At 37.0% G+C, this 26,647-nt stretch overlaps 1 protein-coding gene across 1 annotated transcript in view; it reads right to left on the reverse strand.

The window, feature by feature from the left end:
- Window positions 1-448: 448 nt before the first annotated feature.
- The window catches only part of tspan17 (tetraspanin 17), a 46,225-nt gene continuing 20,026 nt past the window's right edge, over window positions 449-26,647 (reverse strand). Inside the window, exons 3-8 of the mRNA XM_072590887.1 lie at window positions 23,295-23,441; window positions 14,699-14,869; window positions 7,501-7,626; window positions 4,128-4,175; window positions 2,160-2,276; window positions 449-1,920 (exon numbers count right to left, since the gene is read on the reverse strand). Of these exons, the coding sequence (XP_072446988.1) occupies window positions 1,855-1,920; window positions 2,160-2,276; window positions 4,128-4,175; window positions 7,501-7,626; window positions 14,699-14,869; window positions 23,295-23,441 (675 nt within the window). The 3' untranslated portion in view covers window positions 449-1,854. The remainder of the gene's footprint in view (window positions 1,921-2,159; window positions 2,277-4,127; window positions 4,176-7,500; window positions 7,627-14,698; window positions 14,870-23,294; window positions 23,442-26,647) is intronic.

The following is a 26,647-nucleotide window of genomic DNA, read 5'->3' on the forward strand; positions in this document are numbered from 1 at the left end:
ATATTACTACCCTCGAGGACCTCCTTTTTAAATTCCTGCCTAACTTCCTTTATTCTCTCCTCAGAATCTCATCCTTTTCTTTGTCTATGTTGTTAGTTCCATTGTGTACAATGACCTCCTGCTGGTTCCTCTCCCCTTTGAGATTATTTGGCACCCTCTCAGAGATATTCATGATCTTGGCACCAAGGAGGCAACACACCATTCTGACGTCACACCATCAGCCACAGAAACGCCTATATCTCTGACAAGACAATCCCCTATCACAATCTATTACTTGAAACCTTACATATCCCTCATTACGTTAGAGACAGTCTCAATACCACAAACCTTACACAATTTTCCTTTAATTTCTTGAGCCAATTCAGTAAAACTGATGTTCATTAACAGGAATCCATTCCCATGCAAAAGACCAGAGAAGGAAAATTTTCCACATTAATACTAAGACTGGTCAGGCTGTAAAATGTAGTTTTTAATAAATTTTTTTTTAAGTACAGCAGAACACAAAGTCATCTTAAACATGTGTCTAATGTGCATTAACAATGGTTTGTTGGCTACAAACTTTAATTACCATGCATAAAGAAAGATAAAAAGGAAAATCGCCAAAGATACATACTTCCCTCTGAACCTAATGTTCATGTTGACTTTGTTTGTTTACCATTATTTCTATTTTCCAGTGAACGCTAGTATGATTCTGAAGAAATTACCAAATACTTTTCAGCAACATTGTCATAAAAAAGTGTAAAGTTTGATGTAACCTACTAGTTACACCATTCATGGAAATTTCAGACTTCTGTATTAAAATTGAAGCTTGTAGTGACAGAAACATGAAATATTCATGCAAATCCTAGAAGGTGATTGGTTAAAAGTAGCAGCTGAGATACAAGTGTTTGTATTGTTCTCACTTTGCAGTCTTGGGAGACTGAATTCAACATTGTAGCATTTAATACTATGTAGAATAATTTAAAGTAAATTTCCTGAGTAGTCAAGTTTGCACCACCAGTTTAAAAGGACATTTTAGTGCAAGCAATGTGGTAATTTTAAAAGAAACAAATAAGTAACACTTACGTATTTATCTATAAATCTATTTTAATAAGCACCTGACACTGTTAACTTTCTTGCAATCCTCCTTTCTAACACATGAATCCTGTCAGTGATCACTAGGTTTAAAAAAAAGGCAATAACTGAAATCATTGCTGAACGGCATGGATGGTAAAACACTACTCATCTGTTCTATAATGTAACAAAGAGATACAATTTTTAAAAAAAGGTTAAAACAATATTCATTTGAAATCATTGTCTGAAAAACATCATAAGTACTGTCTAGCTGCACGGCATGATGAATCTAAATCTCGAAGTCTGCATAGGCTAATTTTTCTGCCACTGCATTTTTAAAATGGACATATTTCACAAAATGTTCACATTAGATAGACAGGACTGGACTATTTAATAGCCCAGAAATATTGTGTTACCTACAACTGAGTCAGCAGTTGTATCCCCCTTTAGTTCCCCACCCTACCTCATAGAAAACATCTAAAACCACATTATCTTTAACAGTAACAAACATAATACATTTGTGGTGGTCTATACATACAGACAAGTAACATTTCAAAATATCCATTAACTACAAATTGCTATTGATCCCTTTGAAACCATTATTAACAAAATTTAAGGTTTTCGTTGCTGCCATTATAAAAGTCTAATGTGGTACAGCGGCCTCATGGTTTACTTCCACAGGTCTCAGCGTCAGAGATGAAACAGAGCTATGTCAGTGATTTTCATCCACTGTGCTTCTACAAATGTGCTTTCCATAGCTCTTCAGTTTGCTACTTGGTTTTAAAACTTTTTTGTAAAATTTCACCAGTTGGCTTTGACAGCTTTAATGTCAGTAACCAGATTCTGTGCCAGGCAAATTCCAAATATCTGAAAAAAGCAAAGTAACACCATAACCATAACCACTATTGCAATTCAAACAGCAAAAGCAAGCATCAAGCTGACTACTATACGGAGACATAACTACATACAGATTTCAGTACATCAGCTGGAAAAAAAATGCAAATACTGGAAGTCTCCTGCAGAGACTAGTTTTCTTCACAGAAAATGTAAGTTTCACATTTGTTTCCTTATTTTTGTATTGTACTTTCTGTAAAACAATTGCTTACCTGTAGTAAAGCAATTGCAATGAAGATTCCAGCAACTACTATCAAATTTTCCTGCAACCATTTCTCAAACTGCCCAACACATCCTTTGGTATAAATATAATCTTGTTGATCTATTTCCTACAACAAAAAAAACAACTTTGTCAATGGTAATAATTTTAAAAGTAGATGTCAATATTTTTCATCATGATCGAGAAGCAAGGTTTATGGATATAAGCTAAGTTTTTTGAGAAGATCTGTAATAGCTCTCCCATATTTGGATATGTATGGAAACTAAAGTGGATTAAATTAGTTTGCTTTTGTACCAGACCTCTACTGGGACCACAAAGTGATCAATTCTGTGAATATATTAAGAGTCAGTCAATGAGAGTGGGGATAAAACATTCACTGGCTGAAAAGTGGTTGGAGAGGTTCGCAGTTAACCAATTGAGCAATGAGTGCTTCTTCACTGAAGAAAGGCTTAAAACTCTGCTCTGAAAAAAAATTATATAGGTATGGAAACACCAAATGGCTGCATCAACAAGAATTAGTTGGGTGACTGGGAGAGAACTGTTGGGATCAAAAGTTTTTCAAGATACACGTACAACATTTAAGAGATGCTTTTCACTCGTAAAATCCTCAAAGATTTTGATAATCAAGTTGGCAATAAGACTGAGATAGAGAGTTATTTCTGAAGCAAGCCCAAAATGTACAAGACAATCAGGAAATTGCATGCCCTAACAAAGTCAGAATTTTCTTTTTACCAACAATTTCTACTGTCAGCTAATTTCATAATGAACCATGAAAAGCATTGGTGACAACTCAATATTAATCAGGCTATTACAATTAAACAGATAATTGTTTAATGGTTAGAAAAAAAATGGCATTTCCAAAATCCTTTGTTCATTTAAATTTATTAACAGCAAGCCTATTATTTTAAAATTCCATTCACTATAAAAGTGTTATATTATTATATCACCATATCACGTTTGGCTTAGAACCATAAATTTTGTAGAATGTGGCTTCCCAAAAAGTAGTCTTTATGTATTCAGTAGCTAAACTATCATTGTTTTAAAAGCCCTATTAATACTCTCCTTTATTCCAGTCTCTTCTATGTTTATATTTCCACACCTCATATAATCCCAGGCAAGTTAGACTGTATGTTCTCTACATCATCAATAACCTTTTTGTAATGGGATTCCCAAAACTGTTAATGGCTAACTAATTGTAGTCCAACTGATGTCTTGTACAAATGTATGGATGTATTCTTGTACTGTGATTGTATTTTACAGAAATTATCATTTCCTACCTACTGATTACAAATATTTGAGAACATTTTGTCCCTGTATTTGTCTGTCTGTCTCTAGTTCATCCACACTGTAGGAATTCTATGATATCATGACAATTAAAGTCACTGCTAGATTGGCAATATTGCTAAGCTACACAATAGGATGCTGGGTTGGAAAATAGTTTAATTAAAAAGCGTGTTCTTCAGATTTTGGGTTAATGCAGCACAACGTGTTCTGAAATTTTAACCCGACATGCTCAATTAAACATGCTGTGCAAAAACTGCCCAGCTTTTTACTGAGCTAGAGGAAAACTCTATTTTCCTCAATTTAAGCACTTTTTAGTGAGGATTACATAAAAATATAAAAACACAAATTAATTAATTGAACTTTATTTCATTGTAAACAAAATGCATTGCAGTAGGTTGTTCTTCCACTACAAAGCATATTTTTTTCTCAGAAGGATAGAAATTTCCAGCTAATTCAGTATTAATCTCTTTAAACAATATTGAAAAAGGAAATGAAAACTTTTAGGATAAAACCTGAAAACATATGAAATGTGCACACAATCTTCCTGTGAAACTATAACAATGCAAACATCTGTTTCCCAAAGAAAGAAATGTTGGTCATTTGACCTCAATAATAAAGCAAGTGCAAACTGTAATCTGTCTCTTCCTTCAACAAGAATTGAATTGCGAACACTTACCATTTTCAACCGAACATCATATCCGCACTGAGTGTTGATGACATCTTCCTACAGAAGTTAAAGAAAATAAAGTGTTATTCAAAGATTCACTGTCACAGCATATTTCAGTAAATTACTTAGTTTGGCTCTTCTAATTAAGAACCAAGCAATATGCTGATTAAGGCAGAACTCTCAGGCAGCACCATGGTATATTTTTTAAAAAGTACCTGCTAATGGTCGCTCTGCTTCAATGAAAGCGATAATGATTACTCAATGTTATGGGTTGGCTAATTCTCGACCCACAGCATTTTGGTAAATGGGATAGGGATGCCCTATAAGGTGGTAGAATCAGACTAAAGCATTAGCTTCTTTTTCGTATCAACTGCTGTTGTGACTCAACAATAAAATGTTGTATCTCAAAGTGCAATATGGCTTAATGGACAGTTATCACTAGTCTAAATGACTGGTAACGAGCTCTTCCCAGTCACTAATGTCAATGCTGCTAAGATTCAAGGAAAACATCAAAGTGTCTCTGAAGTCTTTTCTCTGCCTTTCCCTATGACACTGGCCATTTGAGAGTTGAAAAACAGGACACAGGGATAGGGGAATTGCTGTTCAGCTATTTGGATAAAGTATCCCTTCCATCAAAATTGAATTTGCAGGGGTTTGCCTGAATGTTTATGGAGCTGGTCTCAATAAGAATGCTAGTATTCACAAGACAGTCTTCCAATTGAATCTAGAGGATGCAACAGAGGCACTGCTGATGGAATTTCTCCAGCACTCTAATGAGTCTTAAATACAATCCAGGGATCACTGCATTTGAATGTGCTAACTATTGTTTGGCCATCAGGACTTGTATTATAGATGGCAGAGAGCTAAGATGACACAGCTCATCCACTGGTGAATGCCCTCATCAGTAGTAGCTTTGAGAGGCAATGGCTAAGGAAAAGGATGTGCTTAACATACTTCAGAGTCTTTTCTTCCAGAATACATCAGGTTTGGATATTTGGTTAACCAGATATGCATTGATATGGAAATTATTTTTAAAAGGAGGCATAGTTAGTAAGTTTGCAGATGACACCAAAATTGAAGGGCAGAGAGTACAACGGGACCTTGATAAGATGGGCCAAAAGGGCAGAGGGATGGCAGGTGGAGTTTAACTTAGATAAATGGAAGGTGCTACATTCTGGAAAGGCAAATCAGAGTAGGACTTATACACCTTGGAGTGTGGATTCATAGTTCCTTGAAAGCGGAGTTGCAGGTAGATAGGATAGTGAAGGCAGCGTTTGATATGCTTTCCTTTGTTGATCAGAGCATCGAGTATAGGAGTTGGGGGGTCATGTTGCAGCTGTACAAGACACTGGTTAGGCTACTTCTGAAATACTGTGTGCATTTCTGGTCTCCCTGTTATCCAAAGGATGTTGTGAAACTTGAGAAGCTTCAGAAAAGATTCACGACGATGTTGCCAGGGTTGGAAGATTTGAGATATAGGAAGAGGCTGAATAGGCAGGGGTTGTTTCCCCTGGAGTGTCAGAGGCAGAAGGGTGATCTTATAGGGGTTTATAAAATCATGAGGAGTGTGGATAGGGTAAACAGACAAGGCATTTTACCTGGGGTGGCAGAGTCCAAAACTAGAGGGCATAGGTTTAGTGTGAGCGGGAAAAATTTAAAAGGGACCAAAGGGGCAACTTTTTCCACGCAGAAGTGTATGCCAGAGGAAGTGGTTCAATTACACATTTAAAATGCATCAGGATGGGTATATGAATAGGAAGGGTTTACCAGGATATGGGCCAAGTGCTGGCAAGTGGGATTAGATTAGTTTAGGATACCTGGTCGGCATGGACAAGTTGGACTGGAGGGTTTGTTTCTGTGCTCTAAATCTCTATGACTCTATGACTCGCTGAAATTTTTGAATACAGAACTGAAGAGTTGGAGAATGACTTGCAAACCTGCTGCAGAATGGACAGTAGCATTTTAGTCATCTGCTTACCGTAGATTACTTATCTATAATGGTCAGTTTAGTTTTTACATAAGGTGACGACAGAGGTTGATCCATTTTCCATCTAAGCAGTGTTTAATTCTGACATCGGATAGGAGTTATCTTTGATAAAATTAACAGCCACTATCAAGTAAAATTAAAAATAACATGGGAGCTATCCCTACAGCCTTGTTCTATCCCAGTCTGGATTTTGAAGGTGTCTGTTTCAGATCTCCCATCCAAGGCTTTTGCATTACACAACTACAGTAGTCCAAACCTCACCTACTGCATGCAATCTATTCATAAAGAGGTGATCACAGTGACTTTAAACATAAATACTAAGTTACGGTGAAGATTATGTCGATCTTCTCGTTTGCAAGTTATAAGAAAATTTCCTGACAATCTCATTAGAATAAACTAGAACGTGTAAAAAAGTGGAAATTGATGTAAACCAATTTATCTCCAAAGTAAGTGCCTAAATTAAGAAACAGTGCATCGTAAAATCACCAAGATTCAGGACTGCAATCCCAATTCTGGTGTAATTTTAACTTTAAATGCGCAAGCTTTCAAAATTGCTGTACATTCAGGAAATGTACAGAGCTGAACTTTCCACTGAGGAACACAGGGTTTTGACTAAGATTTTTACAGAATCAGCATCAATAGAGTGACAAGTTATTTGTACAGCTCATAATCACTACAAAATAATCCATCTTTTAGATAAACAGTCGTAAAGTTTATGATGTCATTCCTTCACAGGAGGAATATTGTACGTTACAGGTTAAATAAATTAAAACATTTGTATTAGTATGAAATAGCTATATATGGTTTTATCATAGTAAAACTCTCAATGCATCAGCATAAGTGACAAATAGAAACAAAAATACAAATGAAGTACAGACTTCTATTTAAAGTTGGATGATGACCGCTAGTATCATTAAAAGTTTTCCAATTTTCAAATTTCATTTTTTGTTCCAGATTACAATTTATATTGAACCCTGGAAGTTTGTTTTTCAATTCACAATGACAGCAATGTTTCAGAAGTGCAATCAAGCTAATTTAGTATCACAGCATCTAATTAAATTTCTGCACTTTAGTATGTGGCAATAATTTCAAACTCTTAATTTAATGAGATGGGACTATTTACCCTACTGAAAGACAAAGATTAAATTACTTTCAATGCAAGGTCATTAAAAAGTGTACTACAGCAGCACTGCTTTATCACTAAACAAAGATTATAAATTACTTGTTTGCAAGGAGGCTCAATCATCTGTCATGGTAAAAAGTTCAAGAATTTGGATCTTGTAAAGACTTTGAACCCCAGTCAGTTCTGCATTTCATGGATGCAATGTTGTTTCACAAACTTAGCCATAATCTACAAACAGTTAATTTTATCAGAAATGTATACAATATTGATACCGCAGGGTCTTTGATACAGCAGGAAAATGGAACACCACATCGCTCTCTGCTTGGGTTGAAATCTGTACAATTAAAGTAGATATTTAAGTCCCAGTCAATGGGTCCTCGAGCACCACAGCACAACCACTAAAAAGACAAAACAAGAATAAAATAATTAGCCCCATTAAAGCATAAGACTACAAAGCCAGCCTTGAAATACGTTGACATCAAGTGTGCTAGAAATGAAAAATAAATAAAGCTCAATTATATGAAACCTGCTTAAGACAGAAGGTACACCTAGAAATTTTTAACTTGCTTCCAGAGTATTGCAGGGCTGGAAGATGGAATTTATTTCAATTCTCTCCATCTTCTAACAGGAAAGCAAGTTAGCAAAAATCTGATGCAGCTTATATCATTTGTGCTGGTATAACAAATTATTTACCATGAAATTTCATCAAAATTGTTATCAGAAAAGGACAAGAATAGTCATTGAGGTTTTGTTTTGGGAAAGGAAACCAAATGTTTAATCAAGGACAGACAATATCAGCTTCGATAGCTTGTACTTCCAAGTAAACCTGTTGGACAATAACCTAGTGTTGTGTGATTTTTAACTTTGTCATCCCAGTCCAATGCCAGCACCTCCATATTATGAATAAGACAAAGCATTTTCCATCCCTCACATTTAACATCCTTTATATTTATTCAAAAATTAAACCATGATATTCTAAATCAGTTTACTTCATCAGAAAATAAACTACCACTGCAACCAATTTGCATTTCATACATTAAACTGCTTCAGTCTTATTGAAGCAAACATTTTTGAATTTAAAAGCACATTTCCTTACAAAACACTCAAATGTTGCTTCCTCAAATTGAGCGTATTTCTAACTTGGAGAAAGTGAGGACTGCAGATGCTGGGGATCAGAGCTTAAAAATGTGTTGAACTTCACAAGTGTGAAATTTGCAAGAGTGCAGCAAGTCTCCAATCTGCACCACACAAAATGTGGTTGTGATTACGCACCCAAATTGAAGGAACCAAGTTTTTGATGGTTAAAATGAGCCTGGAAACCACCTAGTTTTGGTTAGGGAAAGGCTTTCCATTAATCCCTCATAATAAAAGTGAGGGGATTAGCAGTTACTCAGTTAGAGACATCAAAAGGTGGCAAGCCTTCAAGAGCTAAGAATCACTTCTGTTTCTTTGTGAATGTAGCATCAACACAAGGGGAACAGTATAACAATGGAGCGGGATTTCAATCATTTTAGAAATTAATGCTAAACCTTTTTGTACTTTAGAACAGAAGTTGTCTATTGATATAGCATCTAGTCACTTTTTTTAAAAGTTTTTGAATTACAATAAAAGTCTTAAAACTTGAAATCTTGGGTGATTCTCAGTCACTGGAAGTTCAAAATTCTGCTGAAAAATTATTCTCTGCATGGGTTATAACAATTCCAACTGGCAGACATACTTTATTGAACTCTGACATAACTAACAAACATTTTATATCTAATCCCACAAACCATTTAATATGTTGCATTTAGAAGTTTCTTTCAACAAACTTAGATTATTCTTTATTGAGTATTGTTGCTGACAATTCATAACTTAAAATACTTTTCAATTCTCATTTGCATTGCATTCGTGAGCAAAAAGTTTGCATAAGTCTATACTTAGATGAGCCAGATATCGCATGAAAACCTTTTAAATGATATTCTTAACTAAAAAGCATTGCATGAAGATTCTATTACTTCAGAAATAAACCATTACAAGACAAAAAAACTTTAGAAATGGTGTACCTTGAAGTGAATGTCACTAAAAAACCCAATTTTGGGATTAAAAATGAATACAGGTCCAGGCACTTCAGCAGCTAGATCTCAATTTGCATTACAGGATTAGATTAAGAATTGGACATTTGCAGTTTCACAAATTTGACACCAACAATTGTTCCATGCTTATGGTGAGTGAAAACCACTACATGTTAACTAACACTATGATCTAAAAAAGTATGCTCCAACGCTATTCAGTGCCAACTTTTAATATTACAACACTAGAACAACCAGATCACATTCAATACATAAATTAATTTACACCTTCACTCCAGCCAGAGAAAGAACTGCTTTTGCTTCTCCATCTAAGCTACTACAGACTTTTGAATGGAAAAGCAGATAACAATTTTGACTTCCTATCTTAGGCCACAAACAGAGAGCCAAAAATAACAGTTCATAAGGGCATTCAAGATTTGAACCAGCAGCCTGACCAGGGCTTACATTTTTAAAATCTGCCTATTATTAAAATGAGGATAAAAGAAGAAGAGGAGCAAGATGTGTAGTTCAGAACACAACCAGAAATCAAAAATGGGGCTGACAAAAAAAAGTAGTAATGACAGCCTTAAACATTTGTTATGGACTAGGCCAAACCACTCAAAACATTCTTAAGCAGGGCAGCCCAAACATAACTTTGCTGGTTGGTTCAGTAAGTGTACAGGCAAAATTATCCAGAGTAAGCTAGCTAAGTTGACTACCAGGTTTTACAACAGACAAAAATTTATTCACAAAATTACGGAATGAAACACATAGAACAGAACAGAATACCCACAGAACTCAGTCTATCCAATAAGATTTATTTATCCTGTTCCAAAAATATGCAACAAACAATAAACAAATCCCTTAAACACAGTATAACTGAAACAGAGGCTTGTAGGTCGAAGTTAGAAGAGCAAAAGGAGAGAGAGAAGTTCCAGTCTCAACTGACTGATTCTAGCAGCCTTTCTTCTCACACACAACTGCTGAACTGGACTGCACAGCTAGAGAACTGGCCATACCCCACATTAACTATACAGGTTACTTCTAAAACTTAAAAGCTTTGCCCTGAATACCCATTTGCTTACATATAAACAAAAAGGCCTCCCAATACCCTTTTCATCGCTGTACCAATCCAGCCAATTCGGAACCTGGACTGTTGACCCCTCTGAAAAAAATCAAGGACTCAGTATGCTTGAGAAGAAGGAACAGCTTTTAGAAAAAGGACCAGCTTTGTGACACATTAAAAAGACTGAAAAATTGTAAATAAAAAAAGACTGAATAGTTATACAGTCCAGGAAAGAACACATTGGAGGAAGTGATTTGATGAAAACGGAATTTTAAAAAATTAAACAACTTTTTGAATATTACAAAAATACAAAACAAAATACAAAGAAAACAACAAATTGCAAAATTAACTAAATAATAACTAGTAACTATAAAAAAATGACAGTAATAATAATAATAATAATAATAATACAGCTCAACGAACCATAGAAGTAGCCCTCGACCACTGACAGCATAAGTTTATACATACTCATGTTTTCATCGTTTCTCCTCTCTGCACACCAAACGCATTAAACAGAATCGTCATAGCTATATTAAAGGCCCTTATTAGTATGGCAGACAAATCTGTACCCAAGTAGTCTAAAAAGGGCTGCCACGTCTTATAAAAATTCTGTTTTATGGTACATACTTGTAAGAAAGTCCAAGGGGGGTGTGCTCCATGTCTATCTTACGCCAGCCCGACAGCCCCAGGGGGTTTTCACATGCTCACCTCCAATAGAATATTCTTTCTTATACACAAAGTGAGGATACCGAAAAGCTTTTTTTTGTGTGCATCTGATGGAAGTGGGTTAACAAGACCAAGAAGAGGAGATACTGGGTCCATCCCCACCTTTGCCTCCAAGATTCTATTTCACCTACCACATCGCTCCAGTATGCCTGCAGCCTGTGAGCGTGTCCTGTTGTAACTCGAGATCCTTCTTGCATTTTCCCAGATTTTCTCCTATACTTTAGAGGAGATCTCAATGTACAGCTCTCTCGCCCACACTTTACAGAGCTGTTCGGAGTTCAAGGGACCCTCTCCCAACAGGTAAGGGATATTGCTGACAGAAAGCGTGTTCTCAGCACTCAGTACCCGCTTCTCCTTGTCAGATCTGTAAGGATCAGTTAGAAGCGTGGTCTCTTTTTTGTATTAAATTTCTAATTTGAAAAAAACACAGAAGAGGTCCCTACTGGACAACTCATATTTCTGAGCCAACCGGTCAAAAGACATCAGTATGTCCCCCTCGAAAAAGTCACCCAGGCAAGGCACACCCCTAGCTGCCCAGTGTTTAAATCCTGAGTCCATGCTGAAAACCCAGCATACCAACTACGGGTGTAAAAAAAGATGTTTTGGCAATATTGCCCTCACTCTGACGTATTGCCCTCCACACCTTAACAGTATTAATATTTATGGGGCTATGGCAATATTCCTTAACAGTCTTCATTTTGTCCCAGAACAGCAAGCTAGTAAGGGAGCATCTTGCCTGAGATGCTGTAATGTCCGACAATAGAGAGTGAGGATACCCCCCCCTCCCCAGGCCCAGTCATTCACATAAGGTAGCAAAGAGCTTAGTTGATAGTTTTTAATATCTGGAAAATCCACTCCTCCCAGTCTGTGTGGTAGTTGCAGTTTAGTCAGTTTAATAAGGGGTCACTTACAATAGCAGATGAAGGAACTGAAGCAGCCGTTCAGTCTTCTAAATGTTTGCTTAGTAAAAAGCAGAGGAAGCATTCGCTTAGGACACAGTAGATGGGGGGAGAATGCTCATTTTAATGAGGGCTACCTGACCTAACCAAGAGATCGGAAGCACCTCCTATCTTCAAAAGGTCTTGCTTGATTCTGTCAAGTAAATGGGCAAAATTGATTTTAAATAGCCAATCAAAGACAGGAGTGATGAATATCCCTAGGTCGAGAAAGCCCTCCTGTGACCATCTAAAGAGAAATCGAGATTAGTCCTCAAGAGAAGGCATTTTCAGGATCATATTAAGCAACCTCCTGACATTATTTGATGATCTACAACCTTTTATAAAATCCGTTTGATCCTCCTTAATGTTGGAAGGCAACACAGTTTCTAATCTAAGTGCAAGTGTCTTAGTTGGGATTTTGAAAATGACATTCAGGAGTGGGATGGGCCTATAGGAAGCAGTGTCCTCCAGGGCCTTCCCTTTTTTTAAGGATATGAGAGATGTTTGCCTCTCAAAGATGGTGGGAGGCAGCCACGGCTATGTGAATCGTTAATCTACTGACAGTATAATTTCCTTACAAAACTCACTGGGAAGTCCGTCAAGAGCAGGTGCCTTTCCATTCTGAAGCTGCCTCGCACCAACTACGGGGCATTGAGGATCGACTCTTGCTCAGGGGTCACTCCCAGGAGGCCCAAACTCTTTAAAAAAAAAAGACACCATCCTAACTCACCCATCCTCTCAATTTTCAAACTTCTGAAATTCCACATTAATCCTTTTAGAATCATGGGTTAAATTTCCAGTGTCTTCCCTGATCGTGATAATGCCTTGGGGAGCACTCCCTTTCCTGGCAAGATACGCTAAGTACTTGCCCAGCTTGTCCCCATGCTCAAACAGCCTTTGGTTGCAAAGGTAAGCTCCCTCAGTTGTCTTTGAGAGGAAAAAGAATTGTGATCTTTGTACATTGACTTCTGTATTCTTTTTGACTCCTGCAGTGCATTTGGGCTCAGTGTTGTCACGTACAATTGGCAATATCACTACTTCTGATCATGCTCCAGTGTATTTAATGGTCAGGACTAAGGACACAATGATAGGTCTGAGGCATTGGCGACTGGATCACCTCATCCTTCAGGATAAAAAATTTACTGAATTACTTTCTGAATTTGGGGCTTTTTTAGACATTAATTCAGGCTCAGCCAGTAACCCATCCATTGTCTGGGAAACTGCTAAAATCCATGCTAGGGAGTTAATTATTTCCTGTTCTCCCAGTAACAAATGGCAAAAAGATGAGCAGCAACGAGACACGTCTGAAGGCAGCTGAAAAGGCATACTTTGATAGGGCTTCAATGGCTAAACTGCAGAGGATCACAGCGCTTCAGTCCACACTGAACTCCATGCTCTTTTTTTTTAAATATTAGATTAGATTACTTACAGTTGGCCCTTCGACCCAACAAGTCCACACCGACCTGCTGAAGCGTCACCCACCCAGACCCATTCCCCTACATTTACCCCTTCACCTAACACTACAGGCAATTTAGCATGGCCATTTCACCTAACCTGCACAATTTTTGGATTGTGGGAGGAAACCGGAGCACCCAGAGGAAACCCACGCAGACACGGGGAGAATGTGCAAACTCCTGAGACGGGAAATGAACCCGGGTCTCTGGCGCTGTGAGGCAACAGTGCTAACCACTGTGCCACCGTGCCACTCTCACATGAAATTTTTTTTTAAAACTAGATATATGCAAATACAATTATTTCTGAGTAGCCAGTCCTAATATTCCCAGATCATGAATAGCATGGCTCAAAAGCAGACCAAACCTTTAACTTTACTTCAGCGACACTACTATGGACTATCTATCATGAATTCAAATAACCTATTTCAAATCACTCAACATTTTGTGGCAAACTTTTTATTAACAAGCACCTGTGGGACCAGGAGCAAGCCAGTTAATCAAATCTTAGAGTTGATCAAAAGGTCCACATAATCAAAGTAAAAACACACATTACATATTAGAAATTTAATGCAGGAGGTATACACATCACTGTTTTATTTTATTTACACATAAATAAGTTAAATAAGAATGGAACTTTGCCTTAACTAAAATTTACCACTTCTCACTCGCGTTCTCAACTGACTACTTAGACGTCATGGAGATCTCGATAGTATGGTTAACTGCTGGTATTTCAGGTATATAATTTTTGCCAGTTAAAATAAAGTTTGCTGTACTTCCACAGCCAAATTGTTTTTTAAACCTATTTTGTAAATCCATGATGAAATTCAACTGGAAAGTCAGATGAATGCAAAGACATTTGCATCTTTTAACAAAGATTACAAATTAGGGAAATGACAAGTAATATTTTATTTCAAGCTAAAGCAAACTCTACTGATACATCTCTCCAATATTTATTTTCATTTGCTGCATCTATAAATGTCAAAACAGTTTTAACCTAATTCCTACATGGTAAGCATACATGTGGTAAGAGGGTATTGAGCATTGTTGCCCCTAGCTTTGAGCTAGAAGGCTTGGATTCTTGTCTTGACAAGTTGATTAAAAATATCTACGCATTATGATATAAATAATACTTCATTATAGTGAAATTACTGCCATGCTATTTTAGGTGCCCATTTTATAAAGTTTATGAAATTACCTATCAATTTTACCTAATTCATGGATGATTTATATTTACTTACATATTCCTGTGCAAAATCAATAAGGTTTTGAAGATCTATGTCATCTCTATAAGCTTGAACATTTTTGTTGATAAATAAGTTGAGCTGGTCCTTGATCCAGTCCTTGAAGACAAATGCAAGTATTCCCGTCGTCAACTCCAAGAAGAAAATTAGACCCAAAAATACTGAAAACTGAAAAAAACAATATTTTAATGGAATTCACCTTACAAAATATAATGTAAATTCAGAAATGTGACAGTTTTTTTCCAGTTAACACAAAGTATTTTCACACAAATTTCAAATGTAATAATTTCTGCATTTTCAATGCGAAAAACATAAACTGGTAAAACTGAAAGAGAAAATATATACATGGTGTAATTTCTCCCCCAAAATTATGATAAATAACAAATTTAACAAAATTGTTCTTGCTAACTTATTGTTCCATCTCATCCTATTTCCCATTAATTCAGAGCTAATTTTAAAAATTATCAAAATCTAATTTAAAAGGAATCTAGTGAACTGAAAATATAAGTTAAAGAACAGAGTACATAACTTATTTTAATATTCGCACCTTTACGTAACATGCCTTTTATTTATTTATAAATGCATGTCTCGTTGACACTTTCCCACGTAGAGAATTGAAATCAGTTTTAACTCACTGCTAATGAAAGCACTCTGCATATTTCACAAGTCCAATTTTTAACAGCAGGAAATGATAAATGGCATTCGTTATTTACAAGAAAATAGGAAATTTCTGTTTATGTTACTAAGACCAATTGACCGACAGCTACAGAGAATGGTAGCACAATGAAAAGGTGGCAGTTTCCTCCTTCAAAAAAAATTAGTCTCTTCAAAACTAAATTATTATGGCAGTGGTAAATATTTCAAAAGTACTTTATCTGCCATTAGAATGCCAAAATTTATTCTTCCTACTTTAAGCTGTATCTCTATTAGATTTTGGCATCTCCTACCCCAATTTGGCCAATTTCCATCTTTCAATTGTTTGACACCAAAAATTTCACTTCTTAAATTCTTTTTCTTTCATCATTCCTGTTATTTCTTAAGTTCAGTTTATTTTAATTACATCCTTTTGTGAAAATGCCCCTCCTTCACCCTAACGAATGCATCTTGCAAACTGGATCGTGAGGCACTTCTAGGACCTGGGTTCAATCCAACCCTCAGGTGGTGGTCTGTATGGGTTCCCTCCGAAAGATGTGAAGGTTAGGTGGGTTGGCCAAGAGAAATGCAGGGTTACAGGGATAGGATAGGGGAGTGGGTCTGTGGGATGCTCTTTGGATGGTCAGAGTGGACTCAAATGGGCTGAATGGCCTGCTTCCACATGGTAGCGATTTTATGAGCATTGAAATGAACTTTAGTATCCAATGAGATATGGTCACTTCAATAAAGTAAATAAAAATATCATTTGGGCCTCAGTAAATAAGTAACTGAGGTACAAGAGGAAAATGATCTATGAACATGGCTGAAAAAAGTTAAAAGCAGCACTGTGGGTCAACAATGCAATTAAAATGCTGAAGCAGTTAGCAATTTAATTCTAGAGGTTAAGAGGATATGTTAACATGAAGAGGATTCTGATTAGACCACATCAATGCATAGCACTGGCCTTCATATTGTTTAAAAAAAGAGAAGCATTCAAAGTGCAAAGAAATCAGGAATGGTACTAGAACAGAGAGAAAAGTAGAAAAGAACTTGGAGAAGTAACTGAGATGCTGAAGATCCGAAAGAAAAACAGAAATTGCAGGAGAAACTCAGCAGGTCTGGCAGCGTCTGTGGGAAGAAAAAAATGTTAACTCTGCCTTCTGCCCACAGAAGCTGTCAAACCTGTTGAAGTTGTCCAGCAGTTTGTTTTGTTTCAGAACTTACAGGAAACTTGATAGACATCTTTAAAATTTCAAGAGATACAGCGCATTAAGAAACATTTTCCAATATCAAATAGAGGACCATCAATTTGTTAATAAATAGGGATATAAAAAGTAACTTCACCCAAAGTAGTTAGAGTTTGGTACTTGCTGTCACGGTATAATTGATTGCTTAGATATGTGCAAAAGGAAATTTTGACACCTTATATTTGTAATGTTTCTTTGATGTATTGAAACTTTTCAAGATGCATCATGGGGGTATTTTGAAATAAAAGTATAATACCAAGCCACATAAGTCAAAGAACAGAAAGCTGTATGTTTTAGAAATTATCTTAAAAAGGAGAAAATGAAATGGTGAGAAGAGGTGTAAAGAAGGAATTCTAGAGCTTGCAGTCTCAGCAACTCAAAAGCATAGCCACTAATGGTGGAATAATTAAGAATTAGGCACAAGAGAATACAAGAGGACTGCAGGATTGGAGGAGATTGAAGAGTTAGGGAGAGGCAAAGCAATGGAGAGATCTGAAAACAAAGATGTGAATTTTAAAACAAGACTTTGCTTGACCAGGAGCCAATTTAATTCAAAACAGTGGTAATAAAGGAACAGTAAACTCTGCCTCAATTTGTACCAGTTAGGGTTGTGGATGACCTCAAGTTTATGGGCAGTAGAATGAGAGACTAGTTAAGATTGCATTGGATTATTTGAATCTAGAGATAATGAAGTCACAAATGTAGGTTTCAGCAACAGATTAACTGATCCTGGTGCAAAGTACAGAAAAGAGAAAAGAATCAAAAAGCTGAAAAACTGAGATAAGGAAACAAAATGGGAACAAATTAATGCAAATATAAACACCAGCAGAGACTAAAGAATAACCTGTTTCTCTTCCAAATTTTTTCATGTCCTTATCGTGACTGCCTTGAAGAACACTCCAACTTTCTCAAGTAAAATCAAAAGTCCATCAACTCTCACTTCCTTGCTCATGCTCAGGATGCAAATATGTTGATCATTAGAATTTTTATTTGCATGTCGATGTTCCAGCTCTTTCCTTTCTCATCTGGATGGCACCAAAGTTCTGAAGAAGGGTCACTGGATTCAAAACATGAACTTTGCTTTTTCTCCACAGATGGTGCCAGACCTGAGTTTCTCCAACTAGTTCTGATTTTGTTTCTGATTTTGTTTCAGATTTCCAGCTCCTGCAGTTCTTTGTTTATTTTAACTACTACCCAGATGTCTCTGATCAAATTCTGCTTTCTACCTGGTAACTTCAACAACCTGCAGTACCCAAGACAACCTTATTGCTACTTGTAATTTCTAAAGCCATTATTACTAGTAATCAGAACCCTATCAAAATTCACATTCCAATACCACCTTGTTGTTCTATTGCTCTTTCTAAATATCTTAAAAGCTTTTCTCAATCCTCCCACTGAACCTTTCCCAATCTTGATGGTGCAATCAGTAATTCATCAAGATAAAGTAACACTACTTTTTCAAATTCTGAAAGGTTTTTTTTGTTACTGCTTTCAAGATTAAGAGTTCCTTTTTCAAAAACTACAACTGGCAATTTCATTCCACCATGTTCACTACTTTGGTCTCTGGCTCCACTGTTTATTTCCCATCTCACCCAACATGTGCCCTAACTTGGGTCATTTCTTCCGTTTCACTTATTCTAAATTTACTTTTGTGATCTTTTTCAACCTGAGAATGCGATCTTTACTCTTATAAATACATCCCACACTAGCTTATTTTCTGAATTCAGAGTAAGCAATGCAATTTTCCTCAACGCTTGTACACCGCTGATTGAATTTTTGTTATCTTTTCCTAGGATATCCCTGTCTCACACATTTGTACCTTGAACGTCTTGTATTCTCTAAATGATGGACCACTGCAATAAAATGTGCTCAATAAGATCATCCAACAATCATAACCATAACGGACATCCCACCTTTCCGCATCTTTTCAACATATTATTTGCATTAACAAAGCTGTAAGTTTTACTAGCTTTTACTTTTCAGTTTTGAAAGTACAGATGTAAAACATCTACCTTCCTGCAAATTCTAATTGACCATCAAGATTGAAACAGAAGTAGAAATATATCTTTTCTCAGCATTTGTAATACTTTTTTAAAAATTCCCTTGTGATCTAGTTCCACAAACCATTCCATGATTGAATTCGGATTCTCAACACTTTGGTAAATTACCAGTCTTTGTGCAGCTTGTCACTGCACAGCTTTTAACCAAGTTACTGGTACATGTCCTGCCCCCAATCTTAAATTTTTGGCCATCCAAGTGTAGCAATGTATTAATACAATAATTAATAATTCACTCGCTGACTACATCGGTAAGTTGACGAATTCAACTTAAATCTATCCTCTCTATCTGAATTCTTTAATTCTCTAAAATGTAGAAATATCAGTTAGACCATTAAAGCCCTTTAAGTCTGTTCTACCATTCAATTAGATCATGACCAAAGAGCATCTTAATGCTATTTAACCACCTTGCTTCATATTCTGTTATACTGAAGCTTAACAGGAAAATCTCTGTCCCAACAGTTTCAAATGAGTACCTTAGCCTTTTTGGTGAAGAAGATTCTAGATTCAACTATTCCTTTGGTAAGAAAAATGTTTGCCATTTATTTCTCAAACGGCACAGGTTTAAGATCGCACCCTTTTGTTCTACATTCCCCAACTTCTCCAGTGGAATCAGATTTTCATTAGCAACCCTACTATCTCAACTGAAGTTAAGAGTCGGAATAGGCAATTTGGCACTTCAAACCTGTTGATATTTAATAAAATCATGACCGATAGGATTAAAACCTCAACTCCGCATTTCTGTCTACCCCAATAAACTTTCACCCCTTGGTTAGCAACACAGATTCCAGACTGAATCAAATCACACAGAGCTTGGTTACCAACAAACTGAGAAGATTCAGAAAACCTTGTCAGGTAATGGCTAACTCCACCAGCTCAAAAAAATAATCACCAGTGAGTGGCTTGAACACACCCAACAGGTCATCAAGAAACTACGTTTGTCTTGGACAATGAAGAACTAGGTCTCTCCATGAGTATAACCTTCATAGACAACAAGTCATAATTCCACAAACTTTACATCAAGACATGCTGGACTATCTTTGTCTGAAAATAAATGAGATTGGCTTGAGTCCACTTATTGGCCGAGCATTAATAAGAAAACAGTCAGTTTATTAAGTAATGTGAAACATATCAATTCTATCAACCTCAAAAAGGGGTAAAGAAGAGGGAGTAAAAGGCTAAAAGAGTTGAGTAAAACTTATCAGAAAGTGTTGTTAAGATAGAAACTTTTGTAACATTTAAGCCGTAGTTAGATATTCAGTTGCATTGATATAGCCTCCAAGGTTATGGAGCTCTCCCAGGTTTTAACTCAGAGTGCGGAGATTTTTTGCAAAGGGTTTTAGAAACTAGGTCACTGACCAATGCAAGTTTCATCTCTTCAATTCTTGTAAACATAATGGAAGGGGAGGGGTAGGATGCTCTTTGGAGGGTCGGTGTGAACTTGTTGGGCCGAATAGCCTGTTTCCATACTGTAGGGATGCTATAGATAGCAGCAATTCACCAAGGATCTTGAAACAACATATTTAAACCCACAACTTCTACCACCCAGAGGGACAAGGACAGCAGATATTAGCAGACACCACCATCTCAAAGTCCCCTTCCAGTCACCCAACAATCCTGGTTTGGAATTATACATCTGTTCCATTGCCATCATAGAGTCAAAGTCCTGGAATTCCTTTCCAGTAGCACAATAGATGTACCCAAGCCACAACAACTCTTAATCTTTCATGGAGACAGTCCATTGCCACCTTCTCAAGGGCAATTTGGAATAAATAACAAACGTTGGCCGTGGCAGCAATGCCTACATTCCCATGTAAGGCAAGAAAAGTTGTGCAAATTACTCTGGAAGCCAGCTGTACTAGGCAGCCATATCACTGAATAAACATCCTGATGAGTTTTAGATTTTGTGAACAATCAGTTACAAACTTATCGAAGTGATGAGAAATGGAAAAGCTATCTGCACATTATGATAGCCTCATGCATGATAAATATTGCATCAACAGACTGAGATGTAACTAACTGTTTGAAAGCAGTAATGCAGCACATTGCAGCAAAGTTCAACCATCGGTTCAGATTCCTGCACTTGGCTCAAAATGTAACCGTAACCTCTTTACCGTACAGCTGCTTTTAACTGCAAACTCTACTTCAGAAATTACATAAAGGTAATATCACCAAATTTGCAATAATGCAGTAAGTTGTCAAAAGAATGTGGAATACAATCATTGATATCAAACAACAACTGCTAATTTAAAAACCATTAGAAAAATCAAGAGAATTGAAAGTATTTAAAATAGAGATTAAAGCTTGTTACAAACAATTTCTCCAATAAGTAACATACACAATGGTAAAGGTACCCAAAAAAAATAGGAAGCCAAATTAAAAGAGACTACTCTGGGAACATTGATGCAAGCAATATCTATGAAGAAAATAAAACTTGTGTTTCAATTTTAACATTTGTCAGAACAATAAACTGGCAACCTTGTTTGAAAACAACGCAAGTCCAAATGGTTCTCTACATTTTACATATTCTGTTGGTTTATTGAAGGCAACAGTGCAACATTACCACCACTTCAGACAAAGTAAGATCATGGAAGACATACTGAGTTGCACTTCCTGTGGCAACCTGAAAAGGTCTAAATCTCGCAGTGAGTGGACCTTGTGTTTCCAAAACTAACCAGGAAACATTAGTGCATACATTCCTTCAACTTTCCTGTCCAATGAAAGATTCAGCAAAATTCCTTCAGCACAATAAACATCAGAGGAAGCAGTCCAGAGATTCTATGATGCCACACACACCCTTTCCAGCTCTAGCTGCCATATTCTACTGATATCTGAAAAGTCCCAAATAACTTTAGTCTGCTAGTATGAATCTGAGTGCATGTGAAGAACATTGTGTGGGGTAAAATGTTGGCTGTGGAGGGGGGGAATGGGGGGATGGTGAGCAAGTGAGTGCAAGCATGGGAGTGAGCGTGTGTCTGGATTATGATGGGAGTATCATGTGATTATATCAGATGATCATTGGGTTTCCTCAGTCAGTGGAGAGGCAGGGTCCGGAATGTTTAGCAACATATGAGTACGACTTTAAATGTGTCCAACACTTTCAGGGCAACTACCCAGGTAAAAATGTTGGCTTGCTCCCTCATCTCTGACTATAACCTAGAATCTCAGATTTTCATGCAGGATCCGGGGGTCTTCCTGGGCAATTACCAGAGTTGGCGCCTTAAAGGGGTGCCAGCATGCATCCTTTTAGGTACATCCAGTTCCTGTCTGAACATCGAGGCGATAAAATCTGAACGAACAGTTTCCATTATGTCTTTAGGCTGCACTGAATGGTTGATATACCTATTGCAAGTAAGTAACTCCTTTTCTGATCTTATTCAAAATTTTAATCAGAAGCTACTGACTTGGAGCTGCAATTTCCAAATTCCCATTATCTCCAAATTGTCAATATTTACCCTCAAATGTTTTCAGGGACAGGTCAGAAAATAAACAGAAAACTGTATCTCATAATCATGCAGTTTTCAAGTGATGTATTTGACCTATGTCTCTACAAGACATCCAATATTTCAAAAAAGTGAAATGCCACTCAAATTTGCAAAACATTATTCTTTCTAGATCATAAATAAAAACATTTAAAAAGACTATTTGACAATTAAAACGAGGCTAACCATTTATAACTTAAATTGGTAACTATTCATCTGCCTTTTGCATAATATATCAAACAATGCAGTTCCTTCAGCATTTGTGAGCTGTGTCAGCTTCTAATTTAAACAAAATCAGTCTCTATGGAGTGCAGAAAGACGTTCATGTGATTTCTGATTTCCTCACTAAAATTTTAAAAAGGAACTCAGTCATATACAGAATAAGCCAATTATACAATATCTAAGAAGTCTGATTATTCACGTGACAAAACCCACCACGTTATCATCTTTGCACAGGAGTTTGAACTGCAGTAGAATTTTTAATCATTTATGTGCTTTGAACAGCTTTACAGGAATAATCATTAAATTAGTATTTAATAAAACCTTATTTTTGTCAGGATCAATTTAGGTAGCTGACAGTGATTTCCACAAGGAGCCAATGGTAGCTCCAAGTCAGTAGCTTTTGATTAAAATTTTGAATAAGATCAGAAAAGGAGTAACTTACTTGCATAGGTATAAATCAACCATTCAGTGAAGCCTAAAGACATGATAGAAACTGTTGGTTCAGATTTTATCGTCTCAATGTTCAGACAGAAACTGGATGTTCCTTAAAAGGATGCATGTTGGCATCCTTGATGAAATGAATTGCAATATACACAACCATAAGTTAACTCACACATACATATCTTGGCAAAAGCAGTTTGTTTTTTCAGAGATTACTTAGAAACTAACTTTTCCAGTTATAAAAATGTTTATAAAGTTAATGCACATTATTCTGTTCAGAATTGACCAAATCAAAGTTTACAAAGCATTCAATAAAATTATGGAGGATGCCCCATTTGGTTTGTTTTCTAAATTATTAACATTGATAGAAAACAATTGTTGCTATTAAAATTGTTTAAAAAGGAGAAAATAATTTTAAAAACAACAAATTGAGAGAACAGTCAAAAAAAGTAATTATAATTTAATTAAAACTTAAACCACATTTAACTAGTGTTAAAGTAAACATACTTACAAACTTCAAAAGGAATGTGTTTTCACGGAGTGCACCAATACAACCAGCAAATCCAAGAATGAACATCACTCCACCTACCACAATGAACAACCATACTGGGTCAAACCCTCCCAGATCTGTAATAGAGGAGATGTTCGAAAGAACACCCTAAAAAAGAAAATATTACATATCATTATCATTCGTCAAAGATAAATCAACTTTCTAACTAGCATTGGGTTATCACACTTTTTGCCCTAAACGATTAAGAAGCAATGAAAAAAAGAGGAAAGTCAGGATGGAAATTGAGCTACTGAAGGACAATCAGGATAAAATCACAAGCAATAGGGAAATAAATGTTATTTTGCTTCAATATTTACCAGGGAAACGAATCAGATAGAATATCAAAACATGATTTAAAATCACAATCCAATATTTCTTTTGTTTTAAATATTGTTAACTAATTTAATTCAGAGGACCAGGTCTCTTAGACTCTTAGAGCCATAATTGTCTCTGTATTTTAAAGATTCCAAGGAGACTAAAAAAAGGGTTTTGAATGCTAGTTTAATTTTATGTATTTACGGGATGTGTATGTCACTTGCCAAAACAACACCAACTGATCAACAATAATTACCCTGGAGAAGGTAGGTGTGAGTTGCCTTCTTGAACCTTGAGATCTTAGGACACCCAGCGTGCTGTTACAAAGGCTGTTTCAAGAATTTAGTGCAGCAATAGTGAAAGAATGGCGAGATTGTTTCAAATCAGGATGGTGAGAGATATGGAGGGGAATTGCAAGTTGTGGAGTTTCCATGCAACTACTGCCTTTATCCTTCTAGATGGTAAAGGTTCAGGCTTGGGAGTTGAAGAAGCCTTGGTATATCATTGCAGTGCAGCTTATAGATGACATAAACCTTTGTCACTCTGCAACAGGAGTGAAGGAAATTACTTTTTAAGGAGGTAAGTGGGGTACCAATCATGCAGACTATTGTGTTCTGGATGGTGCAAAGCTTCTTGAAATAGAACTGCATCCATGTAGGCAAAGTGGAGCATATTCCATCACATTCTGACTAATATATATTTCGTTAGTTAGTAGACGGTGAAGCATCAGATGAATGGCAGTAAGCCGATGTCATGCCTTTCCTGGAAAAGGAATATCAAATAGTAGGAAAAGTCGATTCCTGTAAGTACAGAAAAGAGAGAAATATCTGGGAGCCAAAAATACAACGATGGATAGTTAATGTCAATTTTCTGCAGTGGATTAGTGAAGCACATGGAAGTGAAGTAGCAGAGATAAGATTGAAATGGCATGGTTGTCAGTTGCAGAGAGAGAGAGAGAGAGAGAGAGAGAGAGAGAGAGGGGGAGAGAGACAGAAAGAAAGAGCGAGAAAGAGAAAGAAAGAGAGAGAGAGAGAGAGAGAAGCAATGTGGGAGGAACAGTGGGAAGGAGAACACAGTGGTCCAGATAAGATCGTTCAATTCAGCGGGAAGGTGGGATTGGTTATTTCTTAAGGAGCAGAGATGTTCCCTGATAGGCGGCGATAGGTGGTGTGTCAGCGAGTTAGCGTCTGGCTTCAGCAATGGTAGAGATCAGTGCACCATACTACCACCACCCCTCCCTAGTCGACTGGTTTGATCGTGAGGTGGAGAGCTGCACATTGCAAGGGTGGAGGTTGGAGTGAACTATTTGAGGTGGTCAATGTCATGACAGCAGTCGTGGAACACCTCATCTTCTGCCTCTGGAACCTACAATCACATGGCACGAACATTGAATTCACCAGTTTCCAAATCACCCCTTCTCCCACCCCTTCCTAGATTCAACTCCCAACACAGGTCTGACCTCTTGACCTGGCCTACCTGTCCATCTTTCTCCCCAACTATCATTCCCAATGACCTATCACTATTACCTCCTACTTTTGCCCACCTATTGCTAACCTATCCCCTATCCCCCACCCTCCACTTCCCACTATTTTTCTCTCAACTCTCTTTCCCCTTCCCAGTCCTGAAGAAAGGTCCTGCCCAAAACATCAACTTCCTTGCATCTTGGATGCTGCCTGACCTGCTGTGCCTTTTCCAGCACCAAGCGTTATCAACTCAGATTTCTCCAGCATCTTGTAGTCCTGTTTCCTTGCAGAACAGAGTGACCTAGGGGTGCAGGTACATAATTCTTTGAAGTTTGCTTCACATATAGACAGGGTGGTTAAAAAGGTGTTTGGCACACTCATCTTCAATGCTCAGTCCTTTGAGTGTAGGAGTTGGGAAATCATATTGAAGTTGTACAAGACATTGGGGAGGGCTCTTATGGAATACGGTGTCCAGATCTGGTCGCCCAGTTCAGAAGTCATTTACCAGAATGTTGCCAGGTATGGAGGTGCGAGTTATAAAGAAAGGGTGATAGGCTGGGACTTCTTTCACTGGGGCATAGGAGGTTGAGAGTTGACCTTATAGAAGTTTACAAAATCATGACGGGTATAGATAGAGTTTATAGTAATTGACTTTTCCCTAGGATAGGGGATTCTAAGGCTAGGGGCACATTTTTAAGGTGAGAGGAGACAGATTAAAAAAAAAGACAAGGGGCTTTTTTTTCTTAGACAGAGGGTGATTCCCGTGTGGAATGAACTTCCTGAGGAAGTGGTGGGTGTGAGTACAATTACCCAACATTTAAAAGACACTTGGGTAAGACAGGAATAGGAAAGGTTTAGAGGGATATGGTCCAGGAGCGAACAGGTGGGACAAGTTTAGTTTGGTATAATGTTCAGTGTGGACTGGTTGTACTGAAGAATCTGCAAATTCTCCTCCATTCCACATACATTCTAACTTAGAATTCTAACTCACGTCCTTTCACTATTGCTAGGTCAATGTCAGGAAATCCCTTCCTAACAGCATTGTAGTTTTCCTAACACCTCAAGCACTGCAGCATTTTGAGAAGGCAACTCACCAGCACCTTCTCAACAGCAATTAGATAAATGCAAAAAATATTAGCCTAGCTAATAAGGTGCTCATTCCGTAAATAAGTACATGTCATTCTGTTATAAGGCACATTTCATCATCGTGAATTCGCTGTAATTTGATTGACAAATTGGGGATGCTGTTTCTACAGCACAAACTTTTAAAACTTGTGTTGGCTGTAATACGATTATAACGCAAACACATTAAGTGCTCTTTCTAAAGCACGATTTTTTCATAACTTGGAGTTACAAAAGTATGCAACCTTTGCGTTATAGAAGAACTGATTGCATACTACATAAATGCGTTTTTTAGTACTCAAGGTTCTGTAAAACATACAGCATAAATTCTTTGCTTCACTTCAAAAATTAGCCCATAAAGAAACTGAGTATTTTAAAAGATTTTGCAGCACTGACTTTGACTGCTTCTTATTA

This window comes from Chiloscyllium punctatum, chromosome 20, assembly GCF_047496795.1.
Source record: "Chiloscyllium punctatum isolate Juve2018m chromosome 20, sChiPun1.3, whole genome shotgun sequence".
Classification (NCBI taxonomy): Eukaryota; Metazoa; Chordata; class Chondrichthyes; order Orectolobiformes; family Hemiscylliidae; genus Chiloscyllium; species Chiloscyllium punctatum.